General features: G+C 39.2%; 1 protein-coding gene across 4 annotated transcripts in view; it reads right to left on the minus strand.

Annotated features, from left to right (window-relative positions):
- The window catches only part of TPH2 (tryptophan hydroxylase 2), a 163,182-nt gene extending 139,653 nt beyond the window's left edge, over nt 1-23,529 (minus strand). The window contains exons 1-5 of one of the 4 annotated variants that reach the window (XM_057316419.1): nt 20,247-23,529; nt 7,939-8,103; nt 5,157-5,309; nt 1,981-2,164; nt 1,769-1,869 (exon numbers count right to left, since the gene is read on the minus strand). In XM_057316419.1, coding sequence (XP_057172402.1) covers nt 1,769-1,869; nt 1,981-2,164; nt 5,157-5,309; nt 7,939-8,103; nt 20,247-20,312 — 669 coding nt within the window. In that variant the 5' untranslated portion in view covers nt 20,313-23,529. Of the gene's footprint in view, nt 1-1,768; nt 1,870-1,980; nt 2,165-5,156; nt 5,310-7,938; nt 8,173-20,246 lie in introns of all 4 variants that reach the window. The other 3 variants (XM_044384586.3, XM_026500013.4, XM_044384585.3) reach the window with 3 other exon arrangements.
- Between the last annotated feature and the right edge of the window lie 2,262 nt (nt 23,530-25,791).

Here is a 25,791-nt window from a genome sequence, read left to right on the forward strand (position 1 = left end):
GGGGGTATAATTAGGAGTAATGGAACAGAATTAAACACAAGAAAATTGACACTGGGTATCAGAATCGATTTTTTCACAAGGTCAGTGATTCCTATGTTTGTTTCACTAACAAAGCTGACCCCCTTTCTCCGGGTTGAGTAATTGAAGAACTAGACTAAGGGGAGCATTTGGAAATAGGAGGTTAGCAAGAAATCCTTTACTATCCTGGCACTGATCTGAATGATTTGATACAGCATTTAAATTCCTGGGATTAGGCATTTACTCTTGCCAAAATGCTTTCCACTTGTTTTATTAACTAGGCATTTCAAATGCGCCTTGGAGGTCAATAAGGATTTTATTTCCACTTTTTACATAAAGAATTTGAGGTGCAGAGGTAGAGGGACTTGCCCAAGGTCATCCTGCAAGTTAACAGCTGGTATCTGGAAAGTCCTGTTACTGCTAAGCTCTTAAATCAGGCTTCTGTGCAAAGTCTGACTCCTCTGAAAGTGGGCCGGGGCAGGGAGGGATAACAAATGGATGATTCTTAAGGGCACTTTGACTGCTCAGGAGCCTTACATTTGACTTACTGTGAATTATTCTGAAATACTGGATTGGCAAATGTAACACACCATGTCTTTGAGTAAATTCAGCATCTAGAAAATAATGCAATTGAATTAGGTCTGTTTGACCATTTGCTTGAATGGTATGCTATAAATTGGTCTGAACTGGTATATTTTGCCAAATGACTAATTTGACTGAAACTTTCCCTCTTATTAAACTTGTCATGGGATCCTCCATAGCAATGGTTCTCAAACTTAACGTTGTTAAAACAAACTCCCAGGTAATGCTAATGAAGCCAAGCCTGGGACTACCTGGGAGACCCACTGCATAGGGTAATAGTCATGCGTCAGATTTCTAGATTTCCTCCATTTAAATAAAATGAATATCTTTAAACAATGACGCTCAGACCACAAAGCCCTTCTGTGAGCATGGCTGATCTGCTTGGGTTTTACCCTTTTATCTGCCCATTTGTACAAAGGGGCACTGGGGGGAAAAAGTGCTTGTAACAAATGAGTATATTGCTTACTTCTCCCAGACTCTTAACTGTACTTCATTCTGACCATAAAGAAGTTCCAAGTCTCTTGTGTGAAATAAAAACTGATGTAAAGGGGGAGGGAGGAAATAATGGGAAATGCTTACCTATGTAACATATTTCTTTAAAGGTGGTCGTTTTTATTGGAATAGAAGAGAGATAGTGGTAAATAGATTCAGGGTAGATGTGGGAAGAGATGTGTTTTCTAGCACGACCTTATTCGAAAACTCTCTGCCTTTCCATTGAGACTGAAGTCCACCGCATTATTCTACTCCTAACTACCTCCAGTCAAGGAAAATAGCAAGGAGAATTTTATTCTCTCACCAAGCCCCATAATGCCTAGTCCTCCCTCGTTTCTCAAAGGGGTGATCAATTTCAGTTCATCGTTTTTCCAAGGGTCACCATCTGCAAGCATACTTCACGCTGTCTAATGCTACAGAAATATTCTCCAAGGTTTAGAATCTCTTCCTCTATCCAACCCTTTTAAGAACAAATGTTACGTGGAAATGCCATCCTTCTAATCTGCTTCCAGCCAACACATATGAAAAGGGAAGCTTTATCATTGGAAAGCCTGCTCTCAGTGATGGGGAATAACTAACAAATTGCTCTACAATAAAGCACACAACATGGGAGGCTGCCTGGCACATGCGTGGAGCTGGACCAGCATGTATGGAATGGATTTGACTGGACACTTACTGGGTGGTCGGCATCAAGCTCAGAACCATACATGAGAACTCTGTGAGAGCATTTGTCTAACTCAGAGATCTTCCGGGGGAACCAGGGCACGTCCTCTAGCTCTGTTGAAAACACAGTGCAGGTTCAAAAATATTAGCTCACAGATTGTATTTTCCTTGCTTGCAACATTTGTCAGATTGCTAAATCACCCAACAAGGAAAAGCTGGCCTTGCCTTCTTCCTCCGTCCAAACGTTCTCCGGTGGATTCAGTGTCACAATTGTAGTTTGAAATTTCAGCAACTGAATGAGCTCATTGAATTCGGTTTTGCCACACTCGCAGTCCACGAAGATTTCAACCTCTGAACTTCTTCGCCGGGATTTCCTAGACTCAATGTGAACCATGTTGACATGTTTTTCCTGTGGAAATAAAAGCGACATCTCTAAATTACCTTCATGGCACAATAAAAGGGACGCCAAGGCTGTTCTTGTTCAACTCTTAACAGGTGCTAAGTGCCCACAAAGGAGAAAAAGACAATCCCTTGCTCTTCGGTTGACTAAACCATTGAAATGTTTCCAACCAGTGCCTCTGTTAATTGGAATATAGACTATATGTAGGTTTGCCCGTCTCATTTTTAAAAAAAAAGAAGAGGGTCAGGGTGCCTGGGTGATTCAGTCGTTAAGCGTCTGCCTTCGGTTCAGGTCATGATCCCAGGGTCCTGGGATCGAGCCCCACATTGGGCTCCCTCCTCTGCTGGGAGCCTGCTTCTTCCTCTCCCATTCCCACTGCTTGTGTTCCCTCTCTCGCTGTCTCTCTGTCAAATAAATAAATAAATAAAATCTTTAAAAAAAATGATGAATTATAGGAAATACTTTAAAAAAAAAGAGGGTATACAAAAGCATATAAAATGTATCATAATTATGAATAGCATCATTTTCCTGCATGGTTCACATCACACTGGGGGTGTGCATAGCTACTTGGGGGGGGTGGAAATCAGCTTATCACATCATCATATCATCCCCAAATTTATATTTTTATTTTCATATATTTCCAAAAAACATAGCTAAAACTCAACCCCCTGAGTGAATAGTGGTATAAGGTTTCCACTATACATTAAATTAAAGTTTAAAAATAACCTTTGAAAAAATACGTAAATAGTACAAATGACAGGCAAATGAGGCAGACGTTGGGCAGGTGGTCTGCAAAGGGCTGCCAGCTGGGAGACACAAGCCAAATAAAAGGAAGAAAAGCAGCCAAGAAATTACCTCTACAGGCAAAAACAAAAACAAAAAACAAAACAACAAAATAACAACAAAAAAAGACACCTCAGTGGGACCATTCATTAACTGTTCTGTTTCAGCGACGTCCAGACCAGCTTCATGCAAGGATGCATTGTTGTAACCACCCCCCCACAATGGATTTCCAGGGTAAAAGTCTCCTTACAATAAGGTGTTCAAGGGGCAGGGTGGGGTGGGCAGCAATTCAATATTTAAACATCAGGTTTAAACTTGCCCAGTGAGGCATCTTCCTTTCCCCTGAGTTAACTGAAGACTAAATTCTCATCTCCACCCTAACCCACCCCTGAATAAGCCCACACCTCCCCATCACACCGGCTGATATGCTGTGATTATCCATTCACATTCCTAATACAATCCTGGATGGTCTCGGAATTTTCAGCACAGGAGCAGGAGAGGTGGTTTCCAGAGCCAAGTTAACATCGAATCAAACAGCACCCCCTCTGTACAAAGAAGCTAGTCCTGTGACTGGGAAACCAGACGCCGTATTTCTGTTTTTATTAACCTTTACAGTCACGCCGTATTTTCTAAACTGGCTGATAATAAAGGTAAGACTAATAGGAAGGTCAAGAGTCTTCACACACATTGTGTCATTTTGCACTTTTAATGCCCATTGGTTGAAGCCGAGTGGATATTTTTAGACAAGGGAACTGAGGTCCAGATGGGTTAAGTGGTTTAGCTAAGACCCCATGACTAGCTGATGGCCAAGTGAAAACTCTGGGCTGCTAACTCTGTCTCCAGGGATTCTGGCCTGCCTTGGGGCGCCGAGGGGAGACAGCACTGGATGATATAATTATGTGTAAAATATTTCCTCAGATTTCCATTACCACTGTTTATGGGGCCTGATCCTTTCTTCCAGGTCAAGAGAGAACAGGGAAATATTTGCCAAATCAGGCTGCTAATTCCTGGTCTCTGGTCATCAAAGAGACCTCACAATAGAGGCCTCATATCTGTACCCTTTACAAGGCACTTTCATTCATATTTCTACATCACAACTACCTTGTTAAATAGGAATTATGATTGCTATTTTACAAGTGAAGAAATGGAAGTTAGGAAGCAGCTAGTGATTAACCAAGGTAGGAGAGCACAGGTCTGAATCCTCTGATTGCAATTCCAACCATCTTTCCGCGGCACTAGCAGCCCCAGGCACCCCGCAGAGCTAGGCTCCCTATCTTACAGCTCAAATCAGCAGCCAGCACCCCAAACAAAACGCATTTGTAAGGGACAATGCTTGCTGAAGGTTAAGGTAGCCATCAGGTCCTCCCTGGCCAGAGGGCAACAGTTTTTCTGGGGTTCCCTAACCTCACCCTCAACCAGGCTCTTTCTTGAGGGTTCAAGCCACCAAAAAAGGACCTGGAAAAAAGGCTGCTACATTTCTGTAAAATAGAGAGCTAGCCCTGGCTTCTATAGGAGAAGAGTGACTCATCTCCCCAACAGACTTGTTAAGTTCATGCAACAATGAGGCTCCAGGGAATACCAAATGCCTCTACTCATGCATCTCATTTGATGCAATAAATGTGCTCCCAGAACATGTGCACAATTCAGATGTTAACAAATCAGATGAGGCTGCAGTCTCTTGATATTTAAAGATACCCTCTTTGGCTCCTTTTGCCAAACAAAAGGGGTGAGGCTCACTTTTTTTTTTTTTAAGATTTTATTTTTTATTTATTTGAAGAGATAGAGACAGCCAGCGAGAGAGGGAACACAAGCAGGGGGAGTGGGAGAGGAAGAAGCAGGCTTATAGCGGAGGAGCCTGACGTGGGGCTCGATCCCATAACGCCGGGATCATGCCCTGAGCCGAAGGCAGACACTTAACCGCTGTGCCACCCAGGCACCCCGAGGCTTACATTTTTTAATTACTGACTTTCTTATCTGGCGATAGTCTGCGGAATTACTAGTAGGTTCACTTGGAATTAATAAAACATAGTAGACACAAATCTGCTTATTTCATTGCTTGGCAGACAAACTTCCCTTATAAAGCTTCATGAAATCTGGCTTCTTCGAATCTTGGAACATATTACCCAGAAACGGACTCAGTAAGCTCTCACAGCAGAGGACAGGTTTGTAACTGGGCACCCGGTCCCTTTTAAAGTTAGGTCATGATGTTGACATTCACCTGGAAGAGGTTCAGCACTTTCACCAACCCTCCAACTTCGTTTCTCAGTGAGAATACAACAGCCGTCTTGCCGCCTTCGGGACTGGTTTCACTTTTGCTGTTTCCCTTGTTGCTTTTTTTATCCTCCTTTTTGCCAGAGTTAGCTTTACTTAACTTCAAGAAGGTAGAAACACACACACACACACATTGGTTAGGACCCCAGAGTTCTCAGAACTAGATTTTTGGTCAGATATTCCATTCATATGCTAGAAGCTACAGCAATCACATAAACTCAAAGACAAGTTGCCACATCTCTCATAACTTCCAATCCTAAACACCCATCTAATTTGCTCTGGGACACTAGTTTCCGGTGCTCTAAGATACCCAGTGGTTGGAATTAAAGGGGGTCAGATTTCCTTCATTTTATTTAATAGCAACAAAAATCTGACCGTCATAAATTATCAAGTCTCATATATGACTAAGTCCTGCTTTACTTTCTAGATTTATTTTACAGCATGAAATTTGGTCTGTGAGCCTAGTTGCAAAACATGGAAACTACATTAATTACTAAACATAACAAAAATAAGACCAAACATATTTTTCACAACAATAATTTTACTTTCAATTACATCTTTAAAACAAAATATTCATTTCATTCTGAAATATGTCAGGACATGCACGAAAATTGACCACCTTACTTTCTGCAATTAGACCCACATGGTCAGTGTGAATCTATTTACAGAAGTTCAACGCAGAGGAGCATATTCAGTTAAGGTCATCTGTGTCAGCAGATGATTCCTGAAAAGTGGCTGTGGAAATCCAGCCACGAATAAGAGAAAAAGGAGAAGGAAGGAAGGAAGGAAGGAAGGGAGGGAGGGAGGGAGGGAGGGAGGAAGGAAGGAAGGAAGGAAGGAAGGAAGGAAGGAAGGAAGGAAGGAAAAGGGAAAGGAAGGGAAGGGAAGGGAAGGGAAGGGAAGGGAAGGGAAGGGAAGGGAAAGGAAAAGGAAAGAAAGGAAAGGAAAGGAAAGGAAAAGGAAAGAAAGGAAAGGAAAGGAAAAGGAAGGAAGGAAGAGAAAGAGAGAAAGAGAGAAAACTAGCTAAGCAGCTAGAGTAAAATCTGAGACACTGAAAAAGATTAACACTGCATTAGCCACTCAAGTTACTATAATACAGAACTAAGTGATGACTATTAGTTCTATTGGTTAAAGACAAAAATGGCAGATTTCAGAAACTCGGATCACACTACCAGAAATACCGAATAAAAAAGCTGGAAACTTTCAGTTAAAAGACAAAGTGAAGTTAGGGTGTACTTTTTTGTGTTCTTTTTATGCAAATGGAGACATGGGCGAACAGAGAAGTTTCTCCCTGGCTAATAGTAGTACAGTGCAATCAGACCAGTCTATCACTTCCTCACGAAACTGAGAAAAGTACATGTGATACGGAACCCAGTGAATAGGGACTTGCCACTGTCTTCCTCTGACTTCCCCACTGGCTTTATTTTCACGCGTGTCACATTTTCTCATGGCCTCACTCACTAGATTTTTATATCATGGAAGTGAATATTTTATTAGTTATGACTCGAAGGAGGAAAGTGTATGCAGACATTGGCATTTGACAGTATGTTCAGTCATTAAAAGCGCAAATGTCTCTGTACTCTCAACATCTGCCTTCTTCCCACCACATAACACAGCTCTTGTATTTTTAAGTAGAATTTTTTATATGAAAGGATCATACATTAACCATAACTCTGAGTTCTTTGTTTTCCTTCTAGCAGTTCATTATGACTTCGAAATTCTTCAATGTAATATCTCATCCAAATATTCATGCTGTTTGGATGTTAAAAAATCTATTTACATTTTTGGTCTCGTTTCTGCAAATTGATTTAAACAGTTCTACAAAACTTGCCCTGATTACTTTTCAACATTTTTAGCAGTAATAATACACCAGTACAATCTAAACCTTCTGGCACGTGTTTGGAGCTGTGATATTAAAACAGAATTTTCTATGATACAGACTGAATTGTAATTGGTTTGATAAACTCTGTTACAGCAATGAAACAGCATGTAATATTTTTAATGACTAGGAATCTGAATACTTTTTTTTGTTCACTGTCTTTTTTATTAAATCCCATCACTATTACCTCAAATTAGGATCTAAAATCCTGCAAAATGTTAACTTTTTTCCCTGGTAATATTTAAATACAAAAACTGCCTTAAATACTGAAACAAATGGTGTATTGTGTTCATTACTCCGTCAATTAAAATGAAAGATGGAGTAATGAGGAAAGCAGGAAAACTTTTGAAAGGAACTGATCTTTCTTTTATCCCAGTAATCAGCACCTATAGGCAAGAATAAAAGCATTACTTGTGTGTTTAAAGAACAGGCTTTGTAGATGGGAAGGAGTATAAGAGACACAATAATCTTGCAGGAACCATAGAAATCTATTTAATTTCTTCTCCCTGTTCCTACTCCTAATAAGTGGCCTTTCAAAATCCTACACACTTTTTTTGGTTGTAGATATAAGACATTGGTTCATACAACCTCTTGCTCTTGGTGTTTAGGAACCCCTTTACTTTCTCATAAACTTTGAGGAAAGGAAGTTTAGAACACAGTGATCAGGACACCCACTTTATGGAGAGAGAAGGAAGACTGAGGCAGACAGGAGGGAGGCAGAGTATACAGATGCTAGAGGAACGAATTGAGGTGTGTGTGCTTACTCTACATCGGGTGTCCACATGGCAAGGATAAGACGCTCGCTATCCTAGAAGGCACTCCTCTAGAGTGCCAGCTACTCAGTACTCACTGTTAAGCTGCCAAGGAGCTGAGGATCTTCAGGCACCGCTGAATCCAGAGAAAGCCCTCTCCTTGCCCAGTATTTACTGGAAAACATCATCATTGCCGGCTGCATGGATCCCGATGTAATTTTCTTCCTCTGCAGCAGGAGGGCACTAAAGGGGCAGTAGCAGTGCTGGCGGAGACAGAGAGGAAGGGGTGTAGGGAGAGCAGCCGGCTCCAGGCTCTGTCCAGAACCCTGGTGCTGAAGAAAGAGCAATGAGAATCGTCCTCTCCCCAGGCTCCTTTATATGAGTGACTGGGGACTGATGGAAAGCTGATTAGAAAAAAACTCATTTCTGGCTGCCGATGGCCACGATCAGATTACAGACCTGAAGCCTGGGGTTATCTGTGTTTCTGGTGCAGTCTGTTTCATAGGTCGAATAGACGTTTGGGTGTGGGTGGTGGAGAACAATACATAATGGAGTGTTATATGTAAAAGAAAACATCTGTCCCCTGATATAGGCTCTCATCTCTCAAACCTGATATTGGCAAGCTAACCTCAGCCTTTAGGAGACTATAAGTTCAAAGGTTTTGTGCTTTCTTCCCCAAAGGAGGAAAATTAGAAAGATCAGCATTACTGAATCCTTAAGCCATTGCGTCTCATGTTAATAAGTGTTTTCTGCTCTGATGTGTTACGATTATAGTATATGTGTGTGATGGTTTTCATAGAAGGCACTGCTTCCCAGTCCTGTGATGCCGCTATGTGGTGATGTTCAGGCAACTGTACTGCAAAGGAAACGTAAGGCTTTGATTTAGCCACATACAGGTACAGTTGAGACACTAACCCTAGAATCTTCCTCACTACGTGGGAAGGAAAGGGAAACTAAATGCCTATATATCAGTCATTCCTTTGATGCTGTTGATGGTTACTGAATTTTTCCTCTCCACTTATAACTAGATCAAACCCAACAATTTGAAATGCTGAGATCAATTGAAGTGCTTACTATTCAAACTTTAGTAATTGATAAAATTCACCATGTCACGGGAAAATATTACCAATATCGTAAAGGATGGAAGACTCTTGATCAAATGTGCTTGTTTGACTGCAAAAACTAAACAAAACCTGGGGGTCACTGCTTCTCTGTACAGAAAACAAGATGAGAAATTTTCAAAACCAAATGGATGATTTAATGTTAACAGGGCATTGTTTCTGGAATCTTGAAGGACATAATTATTATTTGACCTAATTTTGGAAATATTTGGCATGAATTTCCTCTAAAAATCACCTCTGATGAATAGGAAAGTGAAGCGTTTTTTTTTTTTAAGATTTTATTTCTAAGAAATCTCTACATCCAACTTGGAGCTCAAACTTACATCCCCAAGATCAAGAGTCACATGCTCTATGGACTGAGCCACGCAGGTGCCTCCAGGAAGGTGAAGTTTAAATACATTGATTGAGGTTTAGAATATAGGATTTTAAGGTTGTCCAACACTGTTCTAAAACATTTAGTAAAGTCATGCCACTTCTATTAAAAAAATTAAATAAATTCATACATTGATTGAAGTAATGATAATAACAATAACTAATGTTACTGAGTGCTTAGTATTTGCCAATCTCTATTCTAAGAAAATTTTTTGGTTAATACGTGATTGATCATCACAACAACACTTGCAAGGCAGTACTATTATTTCCATTTTATATAAAGAGAAACTGAGGGACAAAGAATTTAGGTAACTTGCCAAAAAGGTTCATGCAATTAAAGAGGAAGAATTTAAATTCAGGCAGTCTGGCTCCAAACCCCATGCTCTCAACTATTACATTCTACAGCCTCTTAAGTATTTCAAACAAGGAAACATAAGTAGGCTTGAGAGACCACACATAGATAATTTCAGCTAGAATAGGGCTTGGGATGATGTGTAATTCAACAAAACTTTGTTAAGTGGTCGCTTTGTGTTAGGCATTGAAACTGAGTCCTGGAGATGCAAAGATGAATGAGATACAGTGCCTCCCCTCAAGGAAATCACAAACTGCAAGAAGCATACAATAAATAAGTGAAACAAAATATATCAACTTATCTACAGAAGACATTAGAAGCATGAAAGTCAGGAGAGGCTTCTAGGAGGCATCGCCTGAGCTGAATATTTAAAAGTGAGTTTGTTCTCAGTATTTACTCTAGAGAAATGAACCTATATTCAAACAAAAACCTGTACACAGGTCCATAAGGTCAAATACTGGAAACAGCCCGAATGTCCTTCAGTGGGTGAATGGATACACAAACTGTGGGACGTTCACAAAATGGGATACTACTTAGCAACAAAAAGGAACCAACAATTAATAAACACAACCTAAATGAATCTCAAAGGCATTATGCCAAGTGAAAGAAGTCAGGCTTAAAAGGTCATGTACATTTACAGGACATTCTCAAAAAGATAAAACCATAGTGATGGAGAACTGATCAGTAGTTGTCAGGGTTTATGGGTGGGGGAGGGTGTGACTCCAAAGGGATAGCCAGAGGGAGTGTGAAGGACAAAATTATATATCCTGATTATGGTGGTGGTTACACTGATCTATCCATATCAAAATTCACAGAACTGCTCAATAAATTGATTTTACTATACACTGATTTAAAAACAAAATTCTAAGGGGCACCTGGGTGGCTCAGTCAGTAAGTGTCTGCCTTCCAGCTCAGGTCATGGTCCCAGCATCCCGGGGTCCTGGGATCGAGCCCCATGTCAGGCTCTCTCTTCAGTGGGGAGCCTGCTTCTCCCTTTCCCTGCCCCCCCCAACTTGTGCTCTCTCTCACTGTCTTTCTCTCAAATAAATAAGATCTTTTAAGAAATTAAATAAATAAAAGTTTAAAAGCTTCCAAAAAAGGTTTGTGTTTATTAATCAAAATGGAAAGGGAGACATAAAGGAGGTAATTCTGGGTAGAATATAATAAAATATACAGAGAACTGTTGTTCAACAATGCTGAAGTATGGGTCTGGGGCAAGAGTGCCCAGTGAGAGAGAAGGCTGAGGAGGAAAGCAGGGTCAAATCCTGCTAAACCTTGAATGGCATCCAGTGGGGTTTATACTTTATCACCTTATGCTGCAGGTGAAAGAGAGCAATTGGAAGGGCTTTATGCAAGTCAATAGCATAACCACATTGGTATTCTGGAAAAGCAGTATCTTGGAGGAGGACTTCGAGACTGAAGTCATACACCACTTAGGACTTGAAATAGTGTAGCCAGGAGATGATGTCCTGGATTAAGGCAATAGCATTAAGGATGCCATGAAAAAAAACAAGAGATGTTAAGGGGCAAAATCCATAGGACATCTCTACTTGGATGTGGGGGCAGGAAAAAAGGTGTCACAACAACTTTCAAGTTTCTGACTTGAGGCACTGGGTAAATGATAGGCATCATACACTAAACTAGACCACACATAAATACTAGCTATTTAGGAGAGAATTCCTAAAATTTGGATTTTATACAGATCACATGTGAATGGCCAAGTGAAGATGTCCAATAAACACTTAGATACATGGATTTTAACATAGAAATGAGACCTAAGCTGGATACAGAGCTTGAGGAATTGTCAAATAATTGAATTTACGTGAGTATAGCTCCACTCATGGAGAATATGTTGTCTGAGAAGACCGCCAAGAACAGAATCCTGACCAAATTTAAGAAGCAGTTTAAAGTAAGTCCAAAAAAGGAAAATAAGAAAGAAAAAAGTTCAGAGAGGTAGGAAAAGAAAAGCCAAGAGAAGATAAGTTTCCAGAAGACAAATATAAAATTTGAAAGGATAAAGATTGATTATTTGGAAATTTAAATGCCAGGAGCTAAAAAAATTATATTTGAAGAGGAAGCATTTACCATTTTTGCATTGGGACTATAGCCTGTGAAAGCTATACCTTAGTAGGATTTCGTCTGGGCGAGACAACCAGTTAGAGGGAGGAAAAATGACAAAAGCTTGAGTTAGGTGGTGGCAGTTATGAATAGAAAAAGGATGTCAAAATGAGAATCAACAAGGAGTTGGAGGCTTACTGAATATTACTCCAAAAAAAAGAAGACGAAGTCATATATAAGAAAAAGATTAAACGATCAAGCTCCCATGGATGGAAATAGTGGCGTGTCCATTATTTCCAAAGAAGGAATAAGTTTTGGAATAAAAGAGGAATTTTAGAGACAGGGAATTTGAGTTGACTGTAGTACTATCAAGAGACTTTTTAAAAAAATTTTTTTTGATTGATGCATTTTTTTATTTTCAGCTATGGTGATGTGTTGTGTCATATATTTGTTTTCTATGTATTTCTTTTTTTTAAATTTAATTGTATTTACATTCAATCAATTAACATATAGTGTATTATTAGTTTCAGAGGTAGAGTTCGGCGATTCATCTGTTACATGGTACACCCAGTGTTCATTACATCATGTACCCTCCTTAATGCCCATCTCCCAATTACCCTATCTCCCCAACCCCCTATCAAGTGACTTTAAATAGCATACAATTATGAATGTGGGACTGGAGTTTAGGAAATAGATTATAGCTGGGAATAGAAATTTTAAGGTAATTCAGTGACCATTAGCTGGCAAAATAAAAAAAATAAAGAGGAAAAAAGGACTGAAACCCTTGTACATTGTTGGGGAAAATGTAAACTGGTACAGCAGCCATGGAAAGCACTATGGCAGTTCCTCAAAAAGTGACAACAGAATCACATATAATCTAGCAATCATACTTCTGGATGGAGAGAGAGAGAGAGAGAGAGAGATATCCAAAGAATTGAAAGAAGGGTCTCAAAGAGATACTTGTATACCCATGTTCACAGCAGCATGATTCACAGTAGCCAAAAGGTTGACACAATCCAAGGGTTTGGATGAGCGGATAAGCAAAATTTGGTACACCCGTACAATGGAATTGGAATATTATTCAGCCATAAAAAAGAATGAAATTCTGACACATGGTACAACATGGATGAACCTTAAGGACATAATGCTAAGTGAAATAAGCCAGTCACAACAAGACAAATACTACATGATTCCACTTATATGAGTTATCTTGAGTAGTCAATCTCAAGTAGAATTGTGGTTACCAAGAGAGAGACAATGGGGTACAGAGGGACAATGGGGTACAGAGTTTCAGTTTTATAAGACAGAAAGTTCTGGAGATTGGTTGCACAACAATGTGAATATACTCAACACTACTGAGCCATACATTTAAAAACGGTTAAGATGGTAAATTTTAGAATTTTTTAAAAAATTAAGAATAAATAAATAAAAACCAAGAGAACCCAGGAACTAAACCACGGACAACACTCACAATTAAAGGCAGAGGGAAGGGGCGCCTGGGTGGCTCAGTCGTTAAGCGTCTGCCTTCAGCTCAGGGCGTGATCCCGGCATTATGGGATCGAGCCCCACATCAGGCTCCTCCACTGGGAGCCTGCTTCTTCCTCTCCCACTCCCCCTGCTTGTGTTCCCTCTCTCGCTGGCTGTCTCTATCTCTGTCAAATAAATAAATTAAATCTTAAAAAAAAAAAGGCAGAGGGAAAAGAGAAGTCATCAGGTGACAAGATAATTAAAGAAGGTGAAACATGAAGGCTTAGGAAAGAGATAAGAAAGACTTCCGGTCAATAGTTTCAAATACAACAGAGTAGAGGAAGGAAATGAGGACAAGAGGAAGACCATTAGATCTGGCTATGAAACTGTCATTGGTGACCTTAGAGAGTGCAGTTTTAGCAAAAGAGAGAATATAAAACCCAGATTACAGGAGTTAAAAAGACTGTGGGGTGCTGAAGTGCAGGCCACACGTCAGATCATCTATATAAGATATCAAAAGAGTCTTCTAAGTAAGAACGTAGATTTAACTACTTCTGCCCCTTCCAGAAATCCAACTAGAGCAATAGTATAAGATTTCCTTTCCTTTTTAGGGCACAAAAGAATAGCATAAAGTCGAGAAACAACAGCAACAGAAAATTTGAAGCTGGAAGGAAATGAAGGGTGATCAGACTTTGCAGACAGGAGGAAGCTAAACCTCAAGCTAGCAAAGACTAAGAAGCAACTCGGTTTACACTGGAGAAGCCTCTAGAAGTGGGAGCAAATGGAGGAGACTGACAAAGAGTGGTTGGAAGCCTGTTTATGAAGCAGTTAATTTCAAAACTTAACAAAGTTATAGTAATCAAATCTTGACAGTATAGGGGCGCCTGGGTGGCTCAGTCGTTGGGCGTCTGCCTTCGGCTCAGGGCGTGATCCCGGTGTTCTGGGATAGAGCCCCACATCAGGCTCCTCCGCTGGGAGTCTGCTTCTTCCTCTCCCACTCCCCCTGCTTGTGTTCCCTCTCTCGCTGGCTGTCTCTCCCTCTGTCAAATAAATAAATAAAATCTTAAAAAAAAAAAATCTTGACAGTATAGGGAAAGCAAGAAGGACTTAAGTCTGATAAAGCTACTGGTCTGAGGCAAGAGTTAAAAGTTTCCGTTCGCTTGGAGACAAATACCTCCTTCTGGGAAAGAGAACAAATGAGAGATAACAGCTGTTAGGGAGTAATGGTTGTTTGATCAAAATTAGAAGTAACAATTTAAAGCCCGCTTACACAAGTATTTCTATTTTCCAGGAGCTCTAAAGAACGTTGACCATGAAGAAAAGCATCCTGTGATTGTCTTGTGTCCACTAAAAAGTAACAACCACAAGATAATGACCGTGGGACTGAAGAACACTTCCCCAATCCCAGAGTCTCACCCTTTGGGAAATTGCCTTTATAAGCCTTGCTCATTCCCCTTTGGAGAGCCAGATTCCTCTTCTTGTTGGCTCCCTTGTATACAAGCGATCTCGAATAAACTCTGCCTGCTTTCTTTCTCTTGAGTTCTATTCATTTCTGTGACACTGAGACACAAGAAGCTGGTGCTGTGGATCTGGTAACAAAGTCAGTGTGGTACTGTGAAAGGATAGACGTATAGGTAAATGGAATCAAATTTAGAGTGCAGAAATAAACCCGTATGTTTATGGTCAATTGACTTTCAACCGAAGTGCCAAAACAATTTAATGGGGAAAGAATAATCTTTTTAACAAACGTTTCTGCGAAAACTTTGGATATCCACATGAAAAACAGTAAGTTGGACTCCTACCTTACATCATACACAAAAATTGTCTCAAAATGGATCACAGATCTAAACGTAAGAGCTAAAACTATAAAACTCTTAGAAGAAAACATAGGACTATATCTTTATAGACTTGGGTTAGGGAATTGTTTCTCAAATATACCAAAAGCATAAGCAACCAAAGAAAAAATAGATAAGATTTCATCAAAATGAAAAACTTTTTAAAAAAGATTTTATTTATTTATTTATTTATTTATTTATTTGAAAGAGAGAGTGTGCACATGAGTTGGCAAGGAGCAGAGGGGAAGGGAGAGGGAGGGGGAAAGAATCTCAAGCCGACTCCACACCCAGCATGGAGTCTGATACAGGGCTCAATCTCACCACCCTGAGATCACGACCTTAGCAGAAACCAAGAGTCAAATGCTCAACCGACTGAGCCACCCAGGTGCTCCAAAATGAAAAACTTTTGTTCTTCAAAGAATGCCATCAAGAAAATTAAAAGACAAAAAGAAATTAAAAGACAACCCACAGTCTGGGAGAAAATATTTGCAAATCAAGGAGACAGTATCCCAAATATATAAGAAACTCTTACAAATCAACAAGGAAAAAACAAATAAACTACAATTTTTAAATGGGCAAATGATTTGAATAGACATTTCTCCAAAGAATATATGGCCGATATGCACATGAAAAAAGCATTATAAGACACAATTTCATAAAGCACTAGGTGTATAGAACAGAAAAAGCATGCGAGTGTTAGAAATGGAAAAATTGGAGCCCTCATACATTGTCGGTGGGCTTGAAAAATGGTACAGCCATTCTGGAAAAGTTTGGTAATTTCTCAAAATGTTAAACATGAAGTTACTGTATGACCCAGCAATTTTACTCCTAGTTATATGTAGAATGGTGTAGTCGCTTTGGAAAAATGTTTGATAGCTCCTCCAGAAGTTGAACCTTAAGTTATCATATGACTCAACAATCCCGCTCTTAGGTATACACCTAAGAAATTAATGAAAATACATGTCCCCACAAAAACTGTACATGATTGTTCATAGCATCGTTATCCATAATAGCCAAAAGTGGGAACAACTCAAATATCAACTGAGAAAAAGACAAAACAAAACATGGTATATCCATAAATGGCAACATAAAGGAATGAAATATTGATATGTGTTACAACATAAACATTGAAAACATATGCTCAGTGAAAAAATGTCAGCCACAAAAGACCATGTATTTTATGATTCCATTTACATGCAATGTCTACAAGAGGGAATAGAGAGGGGGAAAAAAGAGACAAAGGAACACACAGAAAGTAAATTAGTGGTTGCTAAGGGCTGCAGGGAAGTGGGGGGGAAGGTAAGCATGACTACTAAGGGGTTTCTTTTCAGGGTAATGAAATATTCTAAAATTACATACTGGTGATAGTTGTACAACTTTGTGAATATATGAAAAAGCATTGATCTGTGTACTTTAAGAGGGTGAATTTTATAGCATATGAATTATATTTTTTTAAAGGTACTTAATAAATAAAACTTTTTATTATATTTATATTATATTATATATATATTTATTATATTATTTATATTATTTATTATTATATTTAAATTATATATATTATTTATATTTATATATTATATTTATTTATAAAACCCTATTCTTTCCCTCCCCTATTCTACAGAGCCAAGCCACTTCCCTTCCTGCCCCCAGTAGATGAATGGAGCTTATTCTCTGGAAAGGGTAAAATAAAGGCCTCTGGACTGATGGGCTCCAGACAAAGTTGAGAATAGAGGTTATCATCCTGAAAGGAGAATGGTTAAATGAACATATGCACTGGACACGGAGACTCACAGACCTCAGGAGGCTGACCGCCAGGCATTTACCCTCCAGTCAGGCAAAGGGAAAAGCCTAGAGAATCTGAACAAAATGGACAGATCACCCTATGGTGAAGCCCACAGTTGACAAATATTAAGTTAAAAAAAAAAAAAAAAAGGGAATCAGCTCCTAAAGGAAAATGAAACTTGGGGCTAAATTGCCTCAGCTAAGTGCTTTAATCAATATTATGATATCAACTATATTGGAAGATGGAAAGATAAAGAAGTCTGCATGTGTATAGTGGGGGCTGAGGGGTGGGGAAAGAGGGGATATAAATCCACATCATCCAAGATGGGAAGTCAGCGGATAATGCCTAAAACTGAGAACTAAAGTAGTAGCAACACAGCATGTTACAGCACCGAGAGATACAGAAGTGAATACCAAGAGAATCAGCTGAAAGCTGGAAATCTTGCCACTGGGAAAGAGGAATTGGAGAGTGAAGGAAAAGGTTTCTCGTAACAACACATCTTGTGAAAAACATGTGCATGTGTGACATTGATTACAAAAACAAAAAACTTTGAGAATAAATTTTACTGCCTCAAAAAATTAATTAATTAATTAAACTGCATCAATATAGGGCATTGGTTGTGCATAAACCTGAGCTTAAATCTTAGCTTGGCCACTTGCCTCGCCGTATTCGAGGACATGTTACCTCATATTTCTCAGCCTCCATTTCTGTCACGCAGGTGATTTATATTTACATTTTATAGGGCCGTTATGTCAATTAAATTGGATGTGTTGGTGCTTATCACAGTGTCTAACAGATATTAGATGCTCAAAGTGTTAGTTATTTCTTCCTGTCCCTCATTGATTCTGAAACCACAGTAATATAGACTTGGGCGCTGGTTTGGAATCTTTGGCAGAAATTAAAGGGATGTGGACACCTAGGTTTTCATGAGGCAGCTGTCCTTATAGTCTCAATAAGCAGACAGCCAACAGTCATAAGATGAACCAACAGAATTTGTTTGGACCAGGCAGTTAAAGAGTCCATGAGTCAGAAAGTGGGAAATGAAGTGGGAATGTATAAAATGAGATATTGTCAGATAAGAAGAACTCCAAGATCTTATACGTGAAGAGGGCCATGTAATCATGAATGGTTATGCAAGTAAATAGTTCTGAGATGAGACAGGGTCTACAAAATTATGGAAGTTTTATGTTAAGGACATCGATGAGTCCTGAACATAGGTATTTGTCCTCATTGAGGACAGTTGTGAAAAATAACATAATAACATAAGCCATCCTTTAATCACCTGAAAACGGAAGTGGGTCCTGGGAGGCTTCTGACTCTCAGGATGAAGATATGGAAAAGGCGATATAGACTAAGGGAACCAAGGACTATACAGGGTCCACAACTGGAAGACCAGCCTTCCCACTCTATCAACTTCCCCCACTCCACACACACACTTCCCATTCTGTAGGCAAAAGACGAGAAAGAACCTGAGGACTTCCCATTCCTCCCTGATCATTCACCCCCAGCACTCTGGCCAAATAAAAAGCCAATCAGGTATACAATGACATCAAGAGAAAGATAAGCTTTAGACACAGAAAGAAATGTGTTGGGGGAAATGATAGAAGGAAATAAATAAACTGAAAGAAAGGAAGAATTCTCCTGGCCACTCCCCAGGCCACTCCAGACAATTGCACCCAAGTGGCCTCCACAACTTCAACTCATATTACAACAGATGAAGATATTTATAACACAATGGAAATGAATAAATACATTTCGGGTACCCCTAAATATATTTGGGTACCCCTAAATATCACAGAAACTATCATTTTGAGGGGAAAAAAGTATAAACAAAGATAAAGCTCTATTTAAACTTTGCAAGGAGGTTGTCTCAACTCGCCAGATATCTAAACAATATAATCTAAAATTAAATCACAAAGGACAATTTGGTACCAGTCTGACTGAACTGACCTAATGCTGAAAAACCACCTAAAACAGCAGCCCACCACCTTGGGCACCAATTTGTTCCCTGATAAAATGTTCACTGTCAAACAGACACTGTAATTCCCCATACTACTAAAAATACTTACTGCAGACAGGCCTTGTGATTGATTGTTTTTAATTGTTATGATTACTGTATTTGCTATATTGAGGGTTGACTTGAGAATGATTAGACTTCATTAGCAAAACATGAGAAATATCATGCACTGGTGTTCTCGTTATGTTTTTATAACAACTCTCACAAAGGGAGACTGATAAAAGACAAGCACAATTGGAACAAGAGGACAGAACGGAAGCACAAAGGGGATAGTGCTTTATTTTGGAGTCAGTGAGGCAGGGGCTCAGATGAAACCAGAATACATAGTTCAGACTTAAACTCAACATGATCTCAGTCAATGGGAAACAAACCCATATGGTGCCCCAAGGCCATTCCTGTAGGAAGGTATGTTTTGGGGGAAAAAAAACAAACCGCAGAGCTTTAAGATTAAAAAAGACAGCCTGTGGCAATATCTACTTGGTTGACATTAGATAACAATAATAGCATTTATCAATGCTTAATCATGCCAGGCACCATATGAAACACTATGTATATTTTCCATTTACTCCTCATGACTGGGGTAGTATCTTCACCTACAGATGAGAAACAGAGGGCTCGGAGAGAGCAGTTATTGTCACAGAACTAGGAAGCATCTGAGCCAGGTCTCAAGTCCATGACCACCTGACTCCAAAACCTGGGCTCTTACCCAGATAGTTTAACTTTCCTGTTTCATATTCCTAAGGGCAGTGGACATTTTCCAGTATGAACAATTCAATCAGTTTGACTGAATTTCTTTTCTGACATCTGACTCCCAGAGCTTATAAGATAAACCCTATGTCCGCATCATGAACCTTATAAAGCAGGAGGTGACGAAAGCGTCCACATCCTACTCTAGGCCACCTTGAACTCCTTGAAGAAACAAATGCCTCAAGCAAGCTGTACTCTTTGTCCAGAAGTACCACCTACCAATTAGTACTTTGTCTTCACTAGGCATGTAACTCTAAATTACGACTAAGAAACTTTGAATCGGTGATAAATAATAAGAAAAATAAGGCATGCAAAGCTCCTAAGGTTTTTAAAAGCAAGTTTAACAAAGAACAGCATGTAATTTAAAATCCACAGTGATGGTCTCGGACAATGTGAGAGCCCTTAAGATAAACTCGGGAAACTTACAAAAGAGATTAAAATAAAAGGGACCCCCGTAGACTGGGGCCAGGCTTCTTATGGATTCTCTCTGCTGTGAAGCTATCACATGATATGCTCATCCATAAGCAAAAGAATGAAACGGAACCACTCAAATAAACAAAAATCAACTCAAAATGGTTTAAAGACTTGAACGTTAAGAAATGCTCACAATTATTTGAGCCCTCACAGAATAAACTCCCACTCTTCTAAACTTACCTTTTTATGTCTAATTCTGAAATATAGACTTGAAGAGGGATATGGAAATCTCAGCAACCCAGGCATGTGAAAGGCACTGCAAAATCAAATTTAGAGAGTGACCAAAAGAAACAGGAATTTCTGTGGTAAAGAATCTCTGTTTCCCCCTACAATCCAGTAATAACACTATTGGGTATTTACCCAAAAAATACAAAAACGCTAATTTAAAGGGATACAAGCACCCCTACGTTTACTGCAGCATTATTTACAATAGCCAAAATATGGAAGCAGCCCAAGCGTCCATCAACTGATGAATAAATAAGGAGATACGGTATCGGGGCGCCTGGGTGGCTCATTCAGTTAAGCACATCCAAGTCTTGATTTTGGCTCAGGTTATGATTTCGTTGTCCTGATATTGCGCCCCGCATCCAGCTTCCCTCTCTTCGGGGAGTCTGCTTGTCTCCCTCTCTCCGCCCCTCCCCCTGCCCCCAGACTCCCTTGCTCTCTCTCAAATAAACAAATCATTAAAAAAGAAGACGTGGCATATATATTCAATGGAATATTACTCAACCATAAAAAGAATGAAATCTTACCATTTGCAACACACATGGAGCCAGAGTATAATGCTAAGCAAAAAAGTCAAAGACAAATACCATATGATCTCACTCATATGTGGAATTTAAGAACCAAAATGGAATACTACTCAGCCATCAAAAATGAAATCTTACCATTTGCAACAACGTGGATAGAACTAGAGGGTATTATGCTGAGCGAAATAAGTCAATCAGAGAAATACAATTCTCATATGATCTCACTCATATGTGGAATTTAAGAAACAAAACAGAGGATCATAGGGTAAGAGAGGAAAAAATAAAACAAGATGAAATCAGAGAGGGAGACAAACCATAAGAGACTCTTAATCTTAAGAATTGTTGGTTACCAGAGGGGAGGTGGTGGGGAGATGGGGAAAACAAGTGATGGGCATTAAAGAGTACACTCATCATGATGAAATAAAGTGATTTAAAAAGTACATAAAACAAACCGAGGGTTTCAGAGGGGAGAGGGATGGGGGGCTGGGCTAGCCCGGTGAAGGGTATTAAGGAGGGCACGTATTGCATGGTGCACTGGGTGTTCTGCGCAAACAATGAATCATGGAACACTACATCAAAAACTAATGATGTACTGTATGGTGACTAACATAATAAAAAATTTTTTTAAAAATTAAAAATAAATAAACCTTTAAAAAAAAGTAAATAAAATGAACTAAAAAAAAAAAAAAAAACTCTATTCCACAAGTTATTTAAAAAGAGAGAGAAGGGGACCAAGTTCTCATGTCTGGAATGAGTCCATTGTTAGGACCAAGGGAATAGATTAGGGAAAGGATCCTGTGATGGCCCCAAGATCCCATCACCTGAATTGAATCCGTTGGCCATGAGCTCATGCACTATTCCTTAAGATGTGCCTATGCCAAGGCTAACCCACCCATTTCGTAAGTTGTAGTTTATTGAAGCTAGGGTTTCTTTTGTCTCCCTTCCTAGGTACGAAATGTCTAGGAAAAGGATTCTGTTCCCCTCTATCCTCAGCCATCAGAACTTTGGCACGAGTCGTACTAAACACGAAGTTTAAAGGCTAATTTGGAAAACCAGGTAACAGGACGTGAAGGAGGCTGGTGAACCGTTACGACTGGGTTTCCCCTCCTTTGGGAAGTCCATTAGCCTCTATAGAATCCTTAAAAGCTCTCTAAGCCAAAAGAGAATAAGGATTTGTCCCAAAGTTATTCAGAAGTTGAATTTAAATTGAGCAATTTAACACAATTCAGTTTTTACACTTAACTTCTTAACACCCTAATAGGTGCAAAAGAATGTATCTTGAATTTTGTCCTTTTTTTGCGAGGAAGAGGGTATAGGACCATCTATGTGTTTACAATAACAAGTCTATTAAGAGTACAAAAAGTAAAAGTACTTAAACAATTTCACTCCGAAAACTTAACAATTTGATCTTCACATTGTCTATTCGGGTTAGATGCTGTTAACTGCTAACGACTTCCTAGTCAGCAAATACTCCATTTGGCTCATTTAACACTTGACTCAGCTAACCAAAAGCATGTGGCCCAAATTTCCTTTGGGTGTATCCTGCATAGTTGTGCCCAACAGTGACAGCAGCATGCAGTGTAAACGCTGAGCACTCAAAAGTACCTTGATGCCTTCTTCACTGGAGAGCAATTTGCTTTGCGAAGTGAGCCTGTGACCCTCATGGAAGAGATTCTAGTCACTTGTACGATCTGGCCACACAACATCTAAAGCAATCTACAACCAGCCCTGTTTGTGTTTTTAAAGCTGTCTACTAACCCATTGGGTCTTGTGCCCCCAGTCAGACTAGTGTGGTGCTGGAAACATCTATTTATTGACTGTCACAGCAAAAGCCCATCTCTGAGGTTAATAAGTCTTCTTAATTAAAAAAGCTGAACCACAAATGGACTGCTCATTGATCACAGCTAAGCTTACTGGAATGTTCTTTTCATTGTCTTCTTTCGCACAGAGATATATAGGAAGCAATATACCATATAGACATCTGAGAAGGAAAGGCATATTTAATAGCTGGCCCCCTATTATTCTAACATTCCAATTCTTAATTTAGGCAAATATGATATTTCTGATTCCTGATAGTTGTTAGAGATTCTGATTATAATCAGCATTTCTCTACAGTGTTTGTAAACAGTGTAATTTCCCATGGGCTAAAAGTGCTTTGGATATCTAAAAAGTTACAGAAGTATGTCCAGTCTAATTGCCCTACCCCACCCTCACCTTTGCCTCTAAGAGCAACACAATGTTCTTCACTATGTCAAGATGGATAACCTAAAAAACAGGACTCTATTTACAAGACACTGAGAAAAATATTTGTAATCAGAACAATATTCAAAAATCTCTAAGTTAAGGGGTGCCTGGGTGGCGCAGTCGTTAAGCTTCTGCCTTCGGCTCAGGGCGTGATCCTGGCGTTCTGGGATCGAGCCCCACATCAGACTCCTCCGCTGGAAGACTGCTTCTTCCTCTCCCACTCCCCCTGCTCGTGTTCCCTCTCTCGCTGGCTGTCTCTGTCAAATAAATAAAATAAAATCTTAAAAAAAAAAAAATCTCTAAGTTAAAATCCCCATAAGACCCCAAGAGAACAGGCCACATACATTGCATTATTCAAATGGCAGTGTATTCACATTAAAAGTACAGATAAGTACAGATGTTAAGTATCAGGTAATGACATTAGATACTGATGGAAATCTTTCAGATTCATTTTATTTTATTTTGTTTTATTTTTTTAAGATTTTATTTGTTTATTTGACAGAGAGAGAGACAGCCTGCGAGAGAGGGAACACAAGCAGGGGGAGTGGGAGAGGAAGAAGCAGGCTCCCAGCGGAGGAGCTCGATGCGGGGCTCAATTCCAGAACTCTGGGATCATGCCCTGAGCCGAAGGCAGACGCTTAGCGACTGGGCCACCCAGGAGCCCCCAGATTCATTTTAAATTTAATCCTGTTTAGGGGCGCGTGGGTGGCTCAGTCGTTAAGCGTCTTCCTTCGGCTCAGGGCATGATCCCAGAGTCCTGGGATCGAGCCCCGCATCAGGCTCCTCCACTGGGAGCCTCTTCTTCCTCTCCCACTCCCCCTGCTTGTGTTCCCTCTCTCGCAGGCTGTCTCTCTGTCAAATAAACAAATAAAATCTATAAATAAATAAATAAATAAATAAATAAATAAATAAATAAATTTAATCCTGTTTCGTGTTCAGAAATAAAGTAACACTGGAAATTTATCTCCCAAATGTACAATGGAGGAGGAAGTCGACATAAAATAGGCCATGACAACTGTCATCACCTTATACAAAAAATGGTGGCCCACACTGGGGCAAGTACACCTTACAAAATCAAGAAACTACTTTTTAAAACTCAGGGATTTGTCTACCTGACCGTAAAGTCAAAATGTTAACCTATGAAATACAATATATGATGGCGTTTCTCTAACTTCAGGGAGCTCAGGAACCACCCGGATGCTTGGAGAAAATTAAGAGAAACTTCTGAGAAACTATGTGATCTGTCCACAAAAAAAAGCACACAAAACTTCAAATATAGTAAGAGGTTCATACATCTCCTGAAAGTAAAGAAATCCAAGCTAGAAGGATGTTACCTGGTTACACAGTGACACACAAGTCAGGTAAAGTTTACATCAAAAACTAGGGATGTACTGTATTGTGACTAACATAACAAAAAATATTATTATTAAAAAAAAAGTTCTAAGTTCAATAAACTTTTGGGTTACTTTACACAAACTACGTTTAATGATGGACATAATTATATGAATTTCCCATAAGAATTAGTCGGTATTCATTAAAATCCTTGGAAATGTCAGGTTCAGCAAGAGTAACTATGTATCCCAAAATGCTCTTTTCCTTATCAAAAAAGCTCTAGTCATCACCAAGACTAAAGTTCCTAACATACTAAGAGATGAAAGAATCCTAGGCATATGAGACAATCAAAATAGGGATGTTCCTAAATGCAAAAAGGCTTCCCACAGACTCTCATATCAGAAATGAAAACTTTTTGCAGTTAAATTAGGAATTACTTAAATTCTAACATTAAAGATCACATAATATAGCACGTAATATTTTACGAGTACAAACAGAACTTCTTGTGAAAACTGAAATAAACAAATCTTCAAGAAGTTAGACTAACCAATTTACCCAAACTATCTATTTTAGCAATCTCAATAACTCAAGTTTATATAGCATTTGCTAACTGGATTCTGTAGACTCTCATTAGACTTTATCCAGCACTAGGATGTATTATTACTTCCCCATCAAAAATGAGCGAGACAGAAATTCAGACTCTTTGGTAAAAATGTTTTAACAAGTAGTTTTATAATAAAACTTGACAAAAGTTCAAGTTACTAAATGTGTTAAGATTTTCTTAAACTCTGAAGTAGATATGACATTACACAGTGGGGGAAAAAACTCCCCCAAAGCCCCTGTCCAGGAAGAACAAGAAGGACATCAAGATGTTCTAGGCAATTTCCTGAACAGCAGGAAATGAAAGGCTGGAGATGCCGAGTGTCTGATCCGTTTACTTTTTTTGTCTAAATAGGCTTACTCATTATTAACTGATGAAAGATAACACATATGATATTAAAAACTAAAATCTAATGGTTCTACTGTCATGATTGTCAGTTAATACTCAAGTGGGAAAAAAGTTCATTTTGTTCCCTAGTTTTCTGGTGGGGAAAAAATCTATCTCCTGGAGCATTTCAGAACTGCATAACTTTTATTTTACATTATTAACATCAATTGTAGGAAGTTGGTTTCCTGAGTCAGACAATTATATCCTCCAAGATAACACTATGCCCAAGTCTGTACTGATGAAAATTTGTTTTTGGCTATAAAAGGGTCGTGTTTCTTTCTCACGTCCATAACTCATTTCAATGATTGTTTCAATCACATAAAAACAGAAAATGTGCTGGGGCCATCTTGGATTTTTTTTTTTTTCCAATGAAGAACTAGAAGACTTCTTGTAATTTAACTGAAAACACTAC

Source organism: Ursus arctos, unplaced genomic scaffold (genome assembly GCF_023065955.2).
Source record: "Ursus arctos isolate Adak ecotype North America unplaced genomic scaffold, UrsArc2.0 scaffold_21, whole genome shotgun sequence".
Lineage (NCBI taxonomy): Eukaryota > Metazoa > Chordata > Mammalia > Carnivora > Ursidae > Ursus > Ursus arctos.